Source organism: Anneissia japonica, unplaced genomic scaffold (assembly GCF_011630105.1).
Source record: "Anneissia japonica isolate Jap-2015-1 unplaced genomic scaffold, ASM1163010v1 scaffold1884_len437306_cov177, whole genome shotgun sequence".
NCBI lineage: Eukaryota > Metazoa > Echinodermata > Crinoidea > Comatulida > Comatulidae > Anneissia > Anneissia japonica.
Window position 1 is genome coordinate 176,190 of NW_022753199.1, and position 19,778 is coordinate 195,967.

Here is a 19,778-nt window from a genome sequence, read left to right on the forward strand (position 1 = left end):
TATATATATTGTATAAACGATAATATAATTAAACATTGTCATTTTTCCTATTCATGTCTTTACAGGTAACGAAACAACAGCAGGCCTTCTATCGTTCACTGTATTGTTGCTCGGAACACACCCGGATGTTCAGGCAAAGTATGTGATTGGTTGTGTTTAATTGATCGGATAATTTAAAACGTAAGCCTATTTGTGAACAGTACATCATTTTCAAATGTATTTGCTACTGCAGTCGTTGGACGGATTTGGTGATGTTACTGCAGCTGCTCTGCGTCTGCAACCGTGACAGGATATCGCTATGCATCCTTAACGGTTTTTCTGCTGCAGCTGTCGTGCTTTACTATTGTAACAAACAGATTTGCTGCTGCTGCAGCAGCTGTTGCTTCAGCAGTTACTCATTTTGATCAAGGATAATTTAGTAACGTGTTGTACGTTAATTACATTACAGGGTTCAAAATGAAATTGACAATGTAATTGGCAGAAAGGAGAATATTGAATACCAAGATTTATTAAAACTCAAATATTTATCAATGGTTAGTATTGGGAACAACGTTTTCAGTATCTTCTTTATCCGAAGTGTATATTTTAGTAATGTTACACTTGATATTTTCATATGGTCGTATTGAAAATGGTTATCTTAGGACCTGACGTTATATTTTTTGGCAAGCCAATATTTAAATAGGCTCAAATAAACATTCTTTTAAAATGTTAAACTAAAAACTGGCGGTGTGTATATACCACGAGAGAGCAACATTATATACCGTATACCGTAGAACCTCGAATTGAGGCCCTTGGCTTCTTTTTTTTTTTTTTTGTTTTTTTTTTTTTGTTTGCGAACTTTGGATGGGCTTCTTTACAAGATGTTTCTTTTCTAGACTACTTTTGCAAAGTAAAGAGAGGGACTTCTTTTCGAGGCTAATTTTGCAAACTAAAGAGGGGGCTTCAATTCAAGATGGGCTTCATCTCGAGATTAAACCCACTGGGCTTCAATTCGAGGTTTCACCGTATCCTAGTAAACAATATTTTTATAACAATTACTTGTATAGGTCTTTAAAGAAGCTCTACGACTCCACCCGCCTGTGAACAGTGCCATCAGAATTACATCCTGTGAAGTAACGCTAAATGGTTACACATGTCCAAAAGGAACATTTATACAGGTAACCCAGCTAACAATTTCATGTTATATAATATAAAAGAATAAATAATACAAGTGCAGCAATGAATTTAATAAAAATAATCAATTTACACCACGACATGTTTCAATGGCTCAACCATCATTATCGAGTGCAATCACAACTACTGCACATTAAGCTTATATAGAGCAAAGGGATAATGAAAAGGTAAGGTGATTCAGTGATTCAGTTTAGATCAATGGGAAAGCAGAATAAATGAGGCTACTAAATAGTTGAGGTAATATTGAAATGTGCCAGCTGCTTATTTAAATTAGGTTTTCCCCAATAGATGTAGAGGGCCTCCGTGATCTTGAGTTGATATGACTGCTGGCATGATTTTAAAACTGAAACAATTATCATCTGCTGAACCACGGCAGTGGTTAGATCCGTTAAGGTGTTGTTAAATCTATATATTGGTTTATATTTGTGAAACCAATAGACACCTAACAACACGAGAGCATTTGACTCGGGACGAATCTTCACAATTTGTAAATTGATTATTTTTATTAAAAGAATAAATATTTTCAACATACAAAAATTTACTAAACACCACAGAGGCAAAGACAATACGTAAGACTTAAATCGCCTATAAAAATATTGATGAAAAATAAAAAAAAGTAAAAGGGCTTACAGGTTTTCATTCTGCAAACCACAACAGTTAAAATACCAATAAATCTTGAAGTGAGTGATTAGAAAAGCCTAAAACATTTTTTAAATGTTTAAAATTGGAAAAAAATTCCAAAATATTAAGAATTTTAATATAGGTCTATATTTGATAATTATATATTATGCTAATATGGATGAATACTGTTAAACCTCGAATAGAAGCCATGGGCTACTTCTTTCTTTTTGTTTTTTAACTTTGGATGGGCTTTTTGTTTTTTTAGATGGGCTTATTTTTTAGGCTATTTTTGTAATGTCAAGAGGGTGGTTTCTTTTCAAAATGAATGCTGTAAATTTTGGGAAATACTACTATAAAACAATAAATATGGCCACTGAAACATCAATCTGTATCATAGAGGCCTCTAAACTATTGTGTAAACCGAGCGTGTTTTGTTTCTTTGAAATTCATATACAGTGTATTTAATGTACTATCCCGAAAAGAAGCCCATGCTATCTTGAAAAGCCCATGTGCTTCTTTTCGAGATGGTTTCTTCGAGGTTTTTTATTAATAATATATAATAATAACATTCACAAACGAATGATACGTTATAATAACGTTAAACCTTGCTTCCCGGATTTCGAATTTTTTTTTCGTACATAAATACTTAACACGTGCTCAAAACATAATACGATGTTGCAAACGCTGCTGCAACTTATACTCAAGTCTCTGTGGTCGAATGGGTATGATACTCACCTTGATAGCGAAAGGTTGCGGGTTCAAATCCCGCCAGACATTTTTTTCCATACAACTGATTAAGGTAACATTCCGTTGAAGGGCTATGCTTGATACGATTAACATCTTGTTCTAATTCGAGCTCTATTATTATTATTTATCTATTTGTTTATATTGTGTTTACTGTGCTACGCAGCAAACCCATATTATATATGTACACAAACACATTTATACAAATATTGTATGCATATTATTGCAATATATACATACACGTACACAGCAATAAATATAATAAACTTTTGTTAGCCCACACACATCCAACTGTTGTTGCGAAAGGTACCGTAAGTCTTATGTCTCACCCTAACTCTTAACAACAACATATTCCCAATGTTGCTTTTTCATTTCCTCCCTTCTTGGCTCACTATTGTTTCTTTTCTAAATCAAAATTCAATATAGGGTATAGATATTACGTTTTTTAAATAATCATAAATCTTTGCTTCAAGCTTAATTTAAAGGCATGTTGGTGATGCAAGAGCCAGGTAGAATCTGAGTTCCTTGCATTCGTTTAACGTGTCTGACGTCACGATTTTGATATAGCACTAATGTTGCACGTGTCTATAGACTGTCTGAGAGTGTTTAATAATCTTAAATCCTCTTTGTTTTATTTCACAGTGTCCCCATGCGCATCTATCCAAACTCGAACGGTTTTATAAGGATCCACTGAATTTTTATCCTGAGAGGTGGGCGGACCCAAGCTGTACCGAAAGTGCCAAGTAATCTCAATTGCCTTGTGTAAAGGAATAAACTAAAATTAGTAGAATCGTTATACAAATTAATTTCACTGTAACACTGTAGAACTCAAAATCTTTAGGCAAATTACAACACATTATATAATCCAAATAGTTTTTTGTTCATTTTTTTCTTTTTTTTTACATTTCAGCTTCAACTATCAGTACTTTCCGTTTTCAGCTGGTCTCCGAACTTGCATTGGAAAAGAATTTGCTCTCGTAAGTTGTCTGTTGTTTAAATAATTTAATTGATGTATAAATTTCGTTCGGCAGTGGCGTGCGGAGTTTTAAATGTGGGGGGTGGGGTGGCTGATGGGAGGGGGATAACTAATGGTAAAACTGGTGAAATGAGAGGGCTCGATAATTACGTGAGGGGTCTCTAGCTGGCAAAAAGCAATGAGATAGGAGGTGATTTTTAACTACTTGAACGTAATACTTGGTCTCGAAACTTTTCAGTGGAGAGAGCCGACAGAGGATGTTGTGATTTTGTTGGTGAGGGTGGGAAGGTGGGTGCACCTCTGCAGATACGCCACTGTCGGTCGGTCTATAAATCGGTAAGTTTAATTTAGAGATTCAATGGCGTTGACGCTGAACATTCCTTTTCTTCTTTTCCCTATAAAAGATTGAAGCTCGTTTATTGATGGCTAGAATGATGGAAACTTTCAATATACGCCTGGAGAAACAAACCTTCGATGTTGCAACAGTAGGAGGCACCATACGTCCACGCGACGGATGCATCGTAACACTGACTCTTCGCGAATAAACTGAGCATTTAATCATACTGTATATAATGCCACAATACCATAAGTTTGTTTAATCAAAGTATGTTTATGTTTGATTTTTTTTTAAATCTTAAATATTCTTTTTGTTTTGTACAAACCGACAAAAATGCACATTTTTTTTGCAATAAATATCGCAGCAGACCTACGGTATAAGATGATAAATGCCAGAAATACATGATAAAGGCTCTATGCTAATAATGTTAATTCAAAACTACTGCTAAAGTATTAATTGTTAACAAACATCAATCTGACGGGAAATAGATGATAGTCATGTGTCTATCACCAAACTAGAGTTTAGCAAAAACGTACGGTAGGCCTACCAGAACAAACTAGAACAAAAACTTTTGCGAGTCGAATGGCCGAGCGGTTAGCAGGGGCGCCGCAAGCTATAGCCATAATATCGGCTCTGGTTCGAACGGCACGCTGGCCTGTGGTTCTGGTGGTAGAACAAATCTTCTCGGATAAGTAGGCCCAGTGTATACAATGGCTCGTGTGCAGTATAAATAACCCAGTACATCCTTCGAAACGAGTGGGGGGATACCCCGGTGTACTGGAACAGACACCACAGTGGTGGACGATGAGTGTTGGTTGCACCGGGTTACCGAGTAGCACAGACACAAAGGGACCCTTAGGGGCGAAGAAAGTCATTGATCGAGTTCCTAGTCCACACATCAAGCGCCTTGAGCAACATTAGATGGATATGTGCGCTATATAAAACTACACTATCATTATTATTATTATTATTATTATTATTAAAACGCCACAAAACTACAGTATCACGGAAGTGTCATTTTTAGCTTTTTCACAACTATTCTATGATAGATGCAAAGAATGTTTTAACAATCAATTAGATAGATTTTAAAATGTCTACAGCCCCATTAATACAAGGTATGTCAATTGCGCATTAAAACAAACGAAATTAAAATAGGGGCAAGAAGGGTACCACTATGCACAGGTAAGTTAATCAATCTTATCTTTACATGCAACCTTCCCAACTATGTCTTTCCTAACCGATCACGCGCGTCTTCTGAAAACCCACTGAAAGTTTGTGTGTTCGTGAAAATGCAAAATCCATTTTCCTCGGTTTGCGGGCTAATTATTCTAATTGATTAAAGAACATACTTTCAGTCTTAACATCTAGGTTAAAAGTTAGAGTTCGATGTACATAATCAAAATGCCAAAAAAAAAAAAAAAAAAAAAATACAATCCTTTAGCTTAGTATAGTGTTTCTTTGTCGTTACTATATTTATTGAACGATCGTTGAAAATATCAACCTAAACATTAGAAGAGGCTGCCTGTGTCTTAGATGGAAAGACAATAAAACTTGCAGGATATTTGAATTAAGATTAGTCGGTTTTTAAATGCATGCTTGTAGACTTGTGTAGATTAACTTAGTGTTTTATTTCTCTTATATTTTGCTATTTTACATTTATTGTAATATTTTTTTGTATGCTAAAGTTACATTCAAATATGCAAGAAATCATTGTACTAATGCCGCATACAACAAAGTACAACATTTGTTTCTTGGTAATGCATTTTGTTGAGACAAGTTTATCGAAACAATCAACTGAACACATTCAATGACATGGGGGATGGGATTGAGGAGAGTACGGGGTAATTGTAATTCTGTTACGAAGATGGTCCCCCATATAAAAATGGACGAGTCTGGGGAATTATAGTCAATAATTATGGGTGAAATTTGATTGGAAGGGAGGTGAGGACTCGAAACAAAGAGGTCCGAGAAGGGTTGCGGTGAGTAGACGAAAATGGTTCGAAAAAGGTCGTTGTAATTACAATGAATGAATGTAAAATGTTTTTGATAAAATAAAATTTACATGACTATAGTTGATGTCACATATTGTAGTTCATAGCTATCATTTTGTAGGTGTTGTTTTCGTGTAATACATTTCTTGATATATTTTCAAGACGGACTCGGTGGAAAAACGTTACAATACTATTCTTCAAACGTGGATGTATCGCAGTTTGGTCTCCATACAATCACTACACTGTCAATCGCTAAAGTTTTCTTTTTTACTGCAACAGTTGCACTGCGTAGTTGCCCCTTCAAATTGTTGACGGGGGACATCTACTACCAAAAAGTTTTCCCCATCGGGTGGGCTATGGACGGTCTCTGGACAATGCTTTCCCTTAAACCTGTCTCTTATACACATCTAGATGTGTATAAGAGACAGCGATGTCACTTGTGTTTACAACCGAAGCTTTTACCGATAATATGAGAATCAAGGCCCATTTACTTTCAGATGACACGTTTAGTTCGTATTTTTGTGAAGTTCTTGCTTATCTACGGTGCTATTCCTTGTTTAAAATCATCACAAAAGAGCATGTAGTAGTGCCGCCATTTCCCACAGATGTGTAGGGGCGACGATGCCCCTAATGGGATGATGGCGGTGGCGACGGTACCAAGTAGGAGCACAAATTAGTGGAACCAGAGGCCGCTCAGAATCTCCGGGTGGGGATCCTGGGGGCGAAGCAAATCCTGTTCACTCACTTTAGCACATCAAAGCCTTGAAAAAGTACTATAATTCATCATCATTGATGGTTTTGTTGCACAACTCTTTGCAATCAAAAGGTTAAGAATATTCTTTCACAGCCTACACTGAACTCTAAAATTTTGACGTAGAGACGCGTACTATATTTTCTCAAATTAAACCGAGCCAAGGAGGACAAAAAGTATATCGTCCAATTTCACTTTTACGTTTAAGGTCTAAATAAGTCAATAATTACAGTAAGATGATAATATAACAAATAATATAACAAGAGGCTTAACAAGAGGCTTACCTGCCATATACTGAGACCAGAAATTTTTTAATTTTGGTTTTAAAGGAAGAAAGATTGGGGATATTTTTTAACGTAACAGGTAAAGAGTTCCACAATTTAGGACCATTGCAGAAGATTGCATTTTTTCGATAAAGAGATGTATATTTTTCAAACAAAACAATACTTTTAGAAAATCTGGTTTTATAATTATGTATATCTGATTGTTTGGGAAATAATGAAACAGTGTATTTAGGTAGTGTATTATTTTTAAAACGATACATAATGTTATAAGTTTGCAGCTTATACAAATCAAAAACATTAAGAATATTAAATTTGTAAAATAAAGATTCTGTATGTTATATGTGGGATGAACTTGCACAAGTCCAAAAAGAAAGTTTTTGCAATTTGAAAATATTATGAATATTTGTTACTTCAGGATAGGTAAAGAAATTTGTCAATAGTAGTAGCCCAGGAGATATTACAATAATTGATATATGGTAAAACTAAAGTATTATATAAAGAAAAAAAAATTGTTTAAAATTAAACATACCTAAAAATAATGTTTAGTCATGGTTATACTTTCTACATGCTAAGTTTTAAAAAAAAGTTGGTTTTAAACTATATAGACGAATGGTTGAATAGTGGAGAAAATTGGTATGATGTCTATTACTGTGCTGTTGATAGTCTTGTCACAGGGGCTGGAGGATTCCAGATTTTTTTTAAACGGCAGGGTGGGCACAACAGTTTCAGAATAGAAAAGTGAGTAGTAGATAACGTTAATATGCATTGATATTTTTTAAAATTTAGTGCCAAGACGAGGGGGGCACGTGCCTCCCCGTGCCCCCTACAATGGATCCGCCCCTGTGTCACACTACAATACCAATGATTTGTGCACATTTTGATACCATATAGGGCCTACGTAAAAATAATTTAAATTTCTATGGGGAATAAAAATGAATTACAGTTACTCCCATTTACAAATATAGGCCTAAATCGTAAATCTACAAATACTGTTATAATTAACACTATATAATTCAACTAACTGGAGACAAAAACCGTGAATTCTACGTGCGAAATTCTATAGTTTTAAAAATATAGGGCCTAAGTGCTTTCTAGCGGCCATCTTTTAGTCGGATTTGCCAAGCCTGTAATTCAAACATGGAATAATTATCAAAAAGTACCAAAAACATTTCAGAAATTAGTGCACAGGGCATTTTTTGCATTTAAAACAAACAAATACACACATAGGGCGACGTTAAATTCGCCCTTGTTGTAGTTCGGACTAAATGCATTCGCTCGAACTGGCATCCGCTCGAACTGACATCCGCTAGAAGTGACATCCGCTCGAATTGATTGGCATCCCGCCAAATCACATGGGTCCGCAGGGGCTCCGCGAAAAAAATTGGGGTCCACTAGATTTTTAGATTAATTGTTCATGATTTCATTGTCTTGTTTTACAACAGTGTGATAAACATATTGCTACTAAGCTAATCACTATGTGCCTTTATCAATATTAAATAACTTTGACATAGGTATAGATTTTGTTCACTGTAAATTGTTAACTGGCATTATTATTTTAATTACAATATTTTATTGCTGTTCTGTTTTTATGTATGCGTTATATAGAGATGCTTAGAGTTTAGATGCTTAGTGTTTAGAGAGTCTATTGATAGTGACAATATATAATAAGATATTAGAAACGTCATTCTTAATACCCTTTCTATGGGACGCCAACTAGGTCAATTGAAATTTAATATCTGCATAATAATACTAAATGTCGCATTTTCGTTATTTTGTAGAAACAGGGAGATCATAAATACATTTGAAATTCTGAGGGTATTAGACTAATACCTTAATACCCCTCCGCTACGCCCCTGATATATATATATATATATATATATATATATATATATATATATATAAATGATTCGCCTTTTGCAATCACTGTAATATTCTTTTTTTTATCCTTCTTTTATTGTTACTGTTTGCTAATAATGTTAGTGCTATTGTTGATATTGTTATACCTTTTGTTATTATTGATAGTGTTTTTGCTAGTGGTGTTATTATTTTTGTGTTGGCAATGTAAATGTGTTTACTATTTACAAATAAACAGTACAGGACAATGGTCTATTTACATTAATTTATTTGTTTATTTTATACAAAATACAATTGAAAAAAAAAGTACAGTAGGAATTTTACTTTACTGTATAATATTATTATCTATTCAAATGACTTTCGGCTAGCCTTCGTATGGCCGTGCCGTATCGTTGGATTTTTCACAATGCCGCCAACGTCGTTCAACATCACCAGCCGGTGCTGGGCCTACATTGAAGGTTTTAGAGTGTCCTTTCGCGAGATAGGTTTGTCCAAAGCGATTTTATTGCTTTTTCTGTATATTTTGGGTATGCTGATTCAAACAATGCAGGGTCCATTTCCTCTGAGATAGTCTTGGCGCCCATTTCGAAATTTTAAAATAAAATGGCTGCTATGTACAAAACCTGTCCAATGGTAATATTCTCAAGGGTCATTAATGCCGGCCATCTTGAATTTTTTTAAATGGCTGCCATTTTCACAGTAATAACAAACCATAACTGTGCCATTAGATCAGGTCAATGATGATGATTTTATAGTCAACGTTATGTTTTCAATTTCAAACAGTCCAATGGTGATATACCGATAGATCATAAATGGCGGCCAATTTGAATTTCAAAATTCCGACTAATTTACGACACAGATATCAGTTATTCATTGCAAACCGCTTCCTTAAAATCTGCTAAAATAACATTTTAATCTTCCTAAATTATATAAATTTGCAGCATCTATCAATCCCATTATACACTGTGTACATTCAACCAGTTTTATATTAGTGGTGACAATTTTAATCTGTTATTATTTTAATTTAATTAAATGTAGAGATTATCACATTTTTAAAATCTTATTTTTCAGAGTTATCATATTTTTGTCTAATTATACATTTTCTTTACATTAATTACATTTTAATTTAATTATTTATAATAGTATAGATTATCATAATGAGAATGTTGTGGATAGTGGTAATAATAAAAATAACCTGTTATTATTTAATTATTAAAATATATTATGATATATAATTTTGAAAAAAAAAATTTAATCTATAATTTTGATTGGGTATTTCTATAATTTTGATTGGGTATTCAAATAAATAAGAAAATCCCATTATACACTGTGTACATTCAACCAGTTTTATTTTAGTGGTGACAATTTTAATCTGTTATTATTTTAATTTAATTAAATGTAGAGATTATCAAATTTTTAAAATCTTATTTTTAAGAGTTATCATATTTTTGTCTAATTATACATTTTCTTTACATTAATTACATTTTAATTTAATTATTTATAATAGTATAGATTATCATAATGAGAATGTTGTGGATAGTGGTAATAATAAAAATAACCTGTTATTATTTAATTAGTAAAATATATTATGATATATAATTTTGAAAAAAAAAATTTAATCTATAATTTTGATTGGGTATTTCTATAATTTTGATTGGGTATTCAAATAAATAAGATAAAATGTTATGAAAATTTAATTTCTTTTTCATGTACAGCAGTGAAGTCTTAATATGATGTATACTAGAATTATTTAAGTAGAATTAATAATAATAATAATAATTTACAATAACAATGTTACAAACAAACATGCAGTACATTTTTTTTTCATAGCTCTTGTCCTTTTTTTCCAGGAAAACTCTTGATGAGCAAAGATTTATCGTGGTGATGAATGATAGGAAGTATCTCGGAAGCTTGCTAAGTATAAATGAAGCAGATGAACTGTGGCAAACCAATGTTGAGTAAAGAATTGAATTGTTGGGAAATCAAGACCGACCGATTTGTTTGAACTCTGTTAAAGTATACTGGTATTTCATCATCATCATCTGCAGCCCAGTCTCGAAAAACTATGCATCAAGCACCCATGGAGAGGGATATACACTATTAGACTTATCTTTTTTTAAATGCTATTTTTTGTTTGTTTGTTTGTTTAGTAAATGTAATAAATATGTCTAATCAAAGCTACTGTTGAACTTCACTTTATATATATAATTATATATATATATATATATATATATGTATGTATATATATATATATATATATATATAAACGAGGTTCAACAGTAGCTTTGATTATATATTATTTCGATTGTCAACTTTAAGCTTGTTATACTACCTCTATGGTCTACATCAAAGAGTAATACTGGAAGCTCTATTTATACTATTTGTCTGCACTGATTGCACGATTAACGTAACTGACGCTGCGTAAGTTTTTGCACGAAAAATAGGAACTCCCAATTGCGCTTCTTACAGTTTTTTCTTTTTCTTTTTTGTGATTGGTCAAATTCTGGCCTGGGTTTAAAATTAATTTATGCATGACTGTCTGCGTAGGCGTAGAAAACAAAACGCGCCTGAACATTCGAATTTTTGAATACGCATACTACCATCATCATGTCACGCTGTTGTTCACTACAAACCTGCAGAGAACAGACTATTCATGCGAATGTCGAAATATAAAGCTTAAATACGTTAGCTCGACGAGATGTACTTTAATATTGTACTTTTACTACTGTATGTCGTATCAACATCAGCGCAAGATGGTAAGTTGTTTTATTTTTTTTATTTATTTCCTCAATGCAACAACATCATATAAATTATAATAAAAGATAACATTTCTGTATTCATAATTAATAATAATTAATCAATAATCTGGCTACATATAACAATATAATTAGGTAGAGTCATAAAAGAGTTTTTCAAAGCAACCCAATTTTCTTAAAACATTATCGAAGTTGTTGTTGCTAACAAAAATGTATCTTTAATAGTTATAATATGTTTTAACTTCTTTTAAAAATGTTACAAAATATGGAATATATTTTTGCATTTTTGCGCGATAAATACAAAATCTAAAAATTAACAAGATAGTATTGATGCCTGTCATACTTATATTCGAAATTTCAAAAAGACACATACGTTGGTCTAAAATTAAATATATATTACATTTTTGTTTTTAAGGTATCTATTAGTTTAATCCATATGTTATGTATAACTTTGCATTGAACAAAAATATGTAATAGGGTTTCTTCACGTTCATGACAGAAGGTACATAAAGGATTATCTGCTCTGCCAATTTTGAATAGAAAAAGATTGGTGCCCAAAATCCTTTGGTCTAATCTGAACTGAAACCATCTGTATGCAGTAGAACATGTAAACGGTAATTTGTTCATAGTTTTCCATTCTCCCTCCTCAATATTTATATCAAGATTACTAACCCATTTAAGTCAGATGTATTCTGATGCTTATCAGTGAGAGAGTACAAAAACATATTATAAAACTTTCGTGATCCCTTGGTATCTCTTAATAGTAGTTCAAAGTAAAAAGTAAAATTGGATTAAAAATGTTCTCTTCTGAATGGAGGAACCTTCTTAAAATGTTTTTAATAGAATAAATAAGACCCATATACTCCAAGATGGTTAGTTAATACCATGGCTTTAACAAGGCATTTATTTTTCCTCGAATAACCACCCTATCCACCCACCCACTAAATGACTGTAAACAAATCTAATGGAAGCAACATTATTCTCAACACATTTCTACTACAGTAGAACTACATTCTTTTCTTACCTGGTTGAGATCAATAAGTCTTTATGATCACACACAAACACATTTTAAATTTTGATCGTAATTATTTGTTGTAATTCAACATTGCAGTGAAGTTAAGGAGCGTTTATTTGAGTGTATATACGTGTCCATTTTTACACCAAAAATAAATAAATAAACGCCTCCCTCGACTAAACGGCCCCGTATTTACCTTCTCAACAACAAACGCACCGCGGCGTTTATTGTAATGTAATACGACATTATACTATGCTTATTATTATTCTTATCCCGCAGCTTCTTGATAAGTGCAGCTTTTTCTAACACCTCTTTATTTCTCATTTTAGCTGTCCATGGAATCCTCATCATTTTGCATAAAAACCATAACTCACTATCTCCAAAGCACTTTCTGAAGTCTGATTATATTGACCAAGCTTTACTTACATACACTAACACAGGGTAAACGTAACAGTTCGGAGATGTATCTTGGTCCACATACTTACTCTGCCATTCTGTAAGACGCTTTTCGGTTTTCGAGAATGCTGATTGTGCAAATACGATCCTTCTCTTGATTTATATCACCTCTGGCATCTTCTGTGATTTTGTTTCCAAGTGTATTTGAATGATGTGCGATTGGTAAAACACGTAAAAAATCTCTTAGTTGTGCATCGTAATACAAACATGGCATTCCTGCTACCAGCATCTTTCAGAAAACGAAACGGCTCTATTCCGATCTCAGGTGCTATCCTGCTCTTTGCTCTTATCATGCAGTAGTAAAATTATCAGGATGATCTTTGTAACATGGCTCTTAAGACTGATTGGTCTATGTTGTTAACAGTCCACAGCGCCAGTTTTCTTCGGAAGGGCAATGAAGATGGGCTTTTCCAAGAATCCAGATATGCTCCATCATCGTACCTTGTTGATGATTTCTGCTTGCTTTTCTACACCCTATACCTCTAAGGCATTCACCATCTCTATAACTATTCCATGTGGTTCAGCTGCCTTGTTCCTTTTCATCTTCCTCATTTCAGTCCGTACGAAGGCTTTAGAATATTGGGCCTTTCCAATGTGTCTGAGGAACATGGCGAAGCATCCTTCTATTCATAAAATAACTCTCCGATGTATTCCGTCCTTTTCAAAATTTCTTTTTTTCAACAATAATCGTTCCATCTTTTGAATGAATCAAAGCTATTTTTTTTTCTACAGAAATTCTAGATTTAACGATATCAATTACTGAACATCCAGATTATCGCCTACAGCCTATTGTCTTCACAATCAGTTATGTGCCACAAATAAATGCAGGCACCAGCGAGATGTGGTTTGGTGTTTCCTCTCCACTTGAAGGAGTAAATGATTCTGTTGCTCAAGAAGTAAAAGGGTGTCACGCGTCCTATAATGACTCCGTTTTTACACCGTTTAATACAAGCTGTACATCAAACGATGGACTAACTTACACAATAACGATAGGCCTACCAATTGGAAGTGGGGATAATGGACACCCAGCGTTAAGTGGTATTTACGGGCGAGTACAAGCTTCAATAAATGGTCAACTTTACGAAGCAAAAGCCTCAGCTGTAATTGCCTTGCATAACAGTAAGAGCTTACTATCATTACATTTGTTTTGTGGGTTTTCATTGAATATTATCTTTGATTATGTTAACCTCCTGATCCGGTGATTCGATCCTGGGCTATGATGTAATTTACGAATTAATTTGCCCGCGCCGCTCATAACCACTTCATACTTATATTTGATGAGGATTTGCGGCTTTATGAACCTATCTGGTGTGTTAATTAAACTGATCAATCCCACCAGCAAATGTGTTTTGTGTACGTTTTTGTAGCACCTTACCACCAATATCAAAGTGGCTGGGTTTAGTGTAAAGGTTCATTTATACTATATACTTATTTTTTAATCACAGTAATACCGGTATTGTATCTAAACTACAGTAACCCCTCCATGTAGGGGACACTCCTTTTATGGTGATACTTTTCCTTGAAACGACAGGTAGGCCTATAGTTTGACACTACGGCTAACTCTATTGTTACACCCCCATTAAGGAAACGGGACACTTTCTGAATGTGCCAAATGGTCACATCTAAACATATTCATTCCCATTTAGGTTAAGGTATAACCTTTTTATAATTGTATCAAAACGTCTACTACAGTAGTCTCAAAATTAGAAAAAAAAATCATTCAAATTTGTATTTTGACACTTTTTGAGCAATAAACATAAAACCAGAGTTTTTCACTGAATCCTCAGAATGGAATACTGCATGTGTTGCTTCGTATTTAAACCAATATTGTCTATTTTGACCTTTTTTTGCTGGTATAGTGAGTGAAAATAATTTGCTCTCTGTAAATATTGTCTCTTACTTGCTATTATAATAACGGCATTGCGCTACCACGGGTTGCTGTTTGTAAGCCGGACATTTGCTACGAAATACCTGTCCCCTGCGCCAGCACTGTATGAGATCGAATGTTTATTGACGTTGAATTATTCTCTATAAAACATTTTTTATTTTGTGTATTTAAACTTTTTTCTTAATTAGCAATTACAGGCAATTCTTTTTATGATCGAAGTCTTACTGTGAGCATGGGGGAAGAAATCCATCTATCAGTGGATTTGCCAACATGTTGCGAAAATTCCCGGGATAAGGTGCGTTGGCAACACAATGGTAATTGGATGAATGGTTGGCATAATAGTTCGGTTTATATTACCAATGCTAGAGTGGAGGATTCAGGAATCTATAAACTAAGTTATGGCAAGGGAACAGGTGAAATCATGGTCTGGCATGTTAAAGTACGAGGTAACAAAAAATAAATAAATTGAAAAAAATATGTTGGCTATAGGCCAACTCAGACAGCGTTGGCCGACGCAGCCCGACCCGATTTATCGTCGGGGACAGTCTTAAGCCGTCGTGAGAAATATTAAACACGTTTAATATTTTACTACGCGACTGCCCCCGACGCACACCATCGCGTCTGCGTTCAACTCACACAGATCCACAACGTGTTTAATATTTCTCACGACGGCTTAAGACTGTCCCCGACGATAAATCGGGTCGGGCTGCGTCGGCTGACGCTGTCTGAGTTGGCCTTTAGGAGAATTAATTACCATATGCATTTTTTGAAGAGTCATAAGTGGTCCAATGTACCCTATATTAAAGATATTGGTAAGGTCCATTGTTGTCCATCAATGCCGTAGCCAGGAGTTTTAAACAGTATGGGACAATATCAGGGTGGACCCAATTTACGCGTAAATACAATACTGTGGACCCATTTTCTTAAAAGTTGACCCATTCCACACAAAAATATGACATAAATGGACAATTTGGACTCATTTTTTTAAAACGTGGACCCATTCTTTGTGGGTCCATTAGGAAAATTGTGTGGCACTCTCCCAACAGCTGGTTACGACATTGCTGTCCATTACCTATGTGACGTGTTTGTGTTTGAGTCCGATATCTAAACACTCTCTAAGTCAAAGCGTGTCCAAAATTATTATTGTTTATCATTATCATCATCATCAACGTCATAGTCATTATCATCATCATCGTCGGCGTCATCATCATGATTATGATCATTATCATATTATTATTATTATTATTATTATTATTATTATTATTATTATTATTATTATTATTATTATTATTATCTATGTCTAATACGGAGGAGTAAAGTCTCAGCCTGACACTTTATCTTACATATATATTCTCGGTATTTCTTTATTCAAAAACCACAAAACAACAACAATTTCATAAAATATGGCAGCTCATTAATGCGTACGCATTAAGAGTTGAATTACATTTCATGATTACAAAGTGAAAAAAAATTCGTTAATAAATGAAAAAAAAACTCGAATCCATCACGGAAACAAGACACCAAAAGGTGAAAGGAGCACAGTTCAACGCTCAAGATCATAGTCATTAATAAGATTCACCAAATACGGTAAAGGACTGCTCCTGTGGCGCGACGTTTTACAAACAATGTTACGGAGCTTGTTAGCAGAACGAGTATTATATTTATGGACAACATTTCCTCTAACAGGCAATAATGAAAACAAATTCGAAGAGGGGTTTATAATAGACGTAGCAAAGGAAAAGCAAAGGTCTCGACGCCTGTGACTTAGTCTATCAAGGTGCAATGTAGCGAGAGCATTTGCATATGTGGTATACCCCTTACCCAAGATGATTCTACAGGCACGTTTTTGAATGCGCTCGATAGCATTAATATGGCGTATAATAAGCCCTCCATTCCATACCGGTACCGCATATTCCAACACTGGTCTAACAGAACCTGTATAGACTATCACCAGGTCGTCAGGAGAGACACCCCGCCGTTTAAGTGTACGCAGGGTATATAGCCTACTATTACCTCTTTTAACCATATAGTTTACGTGTTTGTCCCACTTAAGGTTACATTTTATTCGAAAAAATAGCTGTGTTATTTCACTTTTCCTACCAGATCATCACGGTACGCCCGGGATTTGGGCCATATTCAATAATTTAAATGTTCATTTTTCAGGAGGAGTTCTCTTTTCAAGTCTGTATAGGCATACTAACGGTAGTTGGTAACGACTCTTTTCATCCATTGTTACAGGTTGCCCTGTATCTAGATACGGTCCTCCAGAATGTGCAGGGAGATGTCCTACATGTCACAATGGCGGTCTATGTGATCACGTGACCGGTTTGTGCATATGTCCAGCCGGTTACATTGGCATAAACTGTCATACAGGTAAGACAGTATTCGTTTGGGACACCCCTATTAACGGCACACATTATTGGCTAGGCATCGAGGGAAAATACAAATTTACCGCTAACCTTTATTTTGGGGTCATAGTAATGGAGCACAATTTAAGGGTTCTACTGTAATTTATAATACAATAGCACCACTTGCCCATCATATGCGTATATTTACATGAAATAGTATGAATAAGCGTTATGAATTTTTATTAATTACCGATACAAACGGCAATGCGATAGGATAATACATTGACCCAGAGAAAGAGACATAAGAATAAAATGTATTTCTATAACATGAGCCCACGTTATTATACTTAGGACCTTATTATATTACATTTTAGGGGCAAAAGTTATTACATTTATTACCTTATGTCTAAATGTACTAAAGAAATTCGAACCTTTATTTGATTTAAATGAAGTAACCTTTATTATATTTAGAGCCGACAATTATCACACGTACAGTAATTTAGGGGTCAAATGTAAAAGGTCCGATTGTCGTGGTTTTCTCGAAACGGAATCCTATTTTGGAAAACTAATACCACGAACTAGAGGGCGCTCGTCAATGAGCCAATTTCGTAGGGAAATTGACATAAACCTATATATTGTGTGTATGTTTGTTATGTCGTTTGACCTTCATACGGGCATTTTTAACTCTTCGAATTTTTTTTATAGACGAATAGTTCTCTGTTTTTCGTTTGATTGCGTGCAGCATGCAAAATCAAGACAGTCGGACCTCATTTGCTATTCTGTTTTTCTACAAGTAATTATATATTGCGTTTGTTACAACTACAGTGTGTGCGTCTGGCACCAGATACGGACGGAGTTGTACCAAGAGATGTCCTGGTAATAATTGTCAAGGGCATTTTATTTGTCCACCAGATCCAATGCCCTGTAGCTGTGCACCCGGCTACTACGGACTCGCTTGCAGCAAACGTAATTTACTTTATTTATAACGAATCATTTAATGTAGTCTGAAGAATTATCCGAATAAAATAGTTATAGTCTTCCATTTATAGCCTATATTACACTCCAATGGCTCCGTGCGCGCTCAAACCCAGTGTCAAGACAAAAAATAAAGAAAATAAAAACAATCAGAATTATCCAAACGTAACGGAGTTACCCATGATGATCCAATTGAATTGGACGAAATTAATATAACCCAAATTAGTCGGAATTACCCAAACGAAACTTAAATGAAACAAGGTTAATAAGACAATTTATAGTTAGGACCGCGCATGCTCGCATCAAGGTCAACATAAAGGTCGACATAATTAACACCATACACAAAACATAGCTTTATTTCGATTGACCTTGGTACGTGCATACAGAAATCAAACCATGAATTGGCTTATTACTAAACGTAAGTGCTAGAGCGTTGTGTCCCGCTGGCGCTGCTATAGGCCTACCATGATGAACACTATGTATGACGCTGGCGACCTGAGCATAGAATTATAAAATCTATTTTAATAATTTCTAACATAAGTATTAATTTAATAATTGTTAACCCATGTGTGCATGACGAATTTATTCGCTTAAAGCCCCATTCCCGGCAAGATTTCTAATTTTTATTTATGTTAGGCCTATAAAGATTTATAATATGTAATACGAAATTGCTAATTTAACTGAATTTAGACATTCCTTAACATGAAAAAAATGTAAAATAAGACTGAAATTTGTTCCTAACAAAAAATAAATGCGGATGGATTTTTCATGTTTGATTTTGCGATAGGTCTACGAAGAAACATAGTAGGCGCCGAAAACATTAGCCTATCCAACACTGCTAGGCTAGGCCTAGCCTTACCTCGATTTAGGTTCTGTTATCACACATAAAAACGGCCGACATGATATTTTCCGTTGCTAGTATTGACACCTGTGAAATATAATATTTCATAGGAATTATTTCAAATCTGTTGAAAAAATATATCTCAGGCGTACTCGATCAATCGCAGTGTGCGAGATTCGAAGTACAAAACCAATAGAGAGGGCGACCTACAACCTCTGAATTTGCCTAGTAACGAAGAATTCGTCGAGAAAATAGTAATCTCCTATGAGAAATTGTCTGTATTTCTCTCTTTTTTAAAAATTATTTTGCGTAAAACTGAAATTTATGCCAATATTTTTCCCATTGTTTATAATAAATAGAGTAATGCATATGCATTTTTTTTTCTAAAAAAAAAGATCTTTTTTAGTGAAATTTTGCCGGGAATAACAACGTAACAAACTATTTGATCGTATGCAATAAAAATTACTCTTTTGAATCTTGTGTATGTTATTGTATATAAGGCCGGGTGGTTGAATATCAATACAACACAAAAAAAAAGTATTTATTTTTTATTTTGTAAAAAAAAAAGAAAAATAATATTTAACACAACCTTTGGAAATCATTGTATGTGAATCCAGGTGGTTTAGGATATCATCGGTTCAGTTCAGTTCTGTTCCTCCCACTGATGCCATTCGCATCCCAAAGGCAGTCTTCTAGCATCCAAACATGCTGGATCCGACTATTGAAAGAACTCCTTGATTGAGTTAGCTTCTTTGTTTGTCCTGGATC

General features: G+C 34.3%; 2 protein-coding genes across 3 annotated transcripts in view; both read left to right on the forward strand.

Moving 5' to 3' along the window:
* The window catches only part of LOC117122746 (cholesterol 24-hydroxylase-like), a 17,206-nt gene extending 11,284 nt beyond the window's left edge, over positions 1-5,922 (forward strand). For both annotated transcript variants that reach the window (XM_033268452.1, XM_033268451.1), the window contains 6 exons: positions 66-138; positions 449-533; positions 1,047-1,157; positions 3,181-3,281; positions 3,449-3,515; positions 3,919-5,922. In XM_033268452.1, coding sequence (XP_033124343.1) covers positions 66-138; positions 449-533; positions 1,047-1,157; positions 3,181-3,281; positions 3,449-3,515; positions 3,919-4,059 — 578 coding nt within the window. In that variant the 3' untranslated portion in view covers positions 4,060-5,922. The remainder of the gene's footprint in view (positions 1-65; positions 139-448; positions 534-1,046; positions 1,158-3,180; positions 3,282-3,448; positions 3,516-3,918) is intronic.
* Positions 5,923-13,666: 7,744 nt separating this feature from the next.
* The window catches only part of LOC117122737 (tyrosine-protein kinase receptor Tie-1-like), a 9,452-nt gene continuing 3,340 nt past the window's right edge, over positions 13,667-19,778 (forward strand). Inside the window, exons 1-4 of the mRNA XM_033268434.1 lie at positions 13,667-14,077; positions 15,035-15,292; positions 17,085-17,219; positions 18,020-18,160. Coding sequence (XP_033124325.1) covers positions 13,798-14,077; positions 15,035-15,292; positions 17,085-17,219; positions 18,020-18,160 — 814 coding nt within the window. The 5' untranslated portion in view covers positions 13,667-13,797. The remainder of the gene's footprint in view (positions 14,078-15,034; positions 15,293-17,084; positions 17,220-18,019; positions 18,161-19,778) is intronic.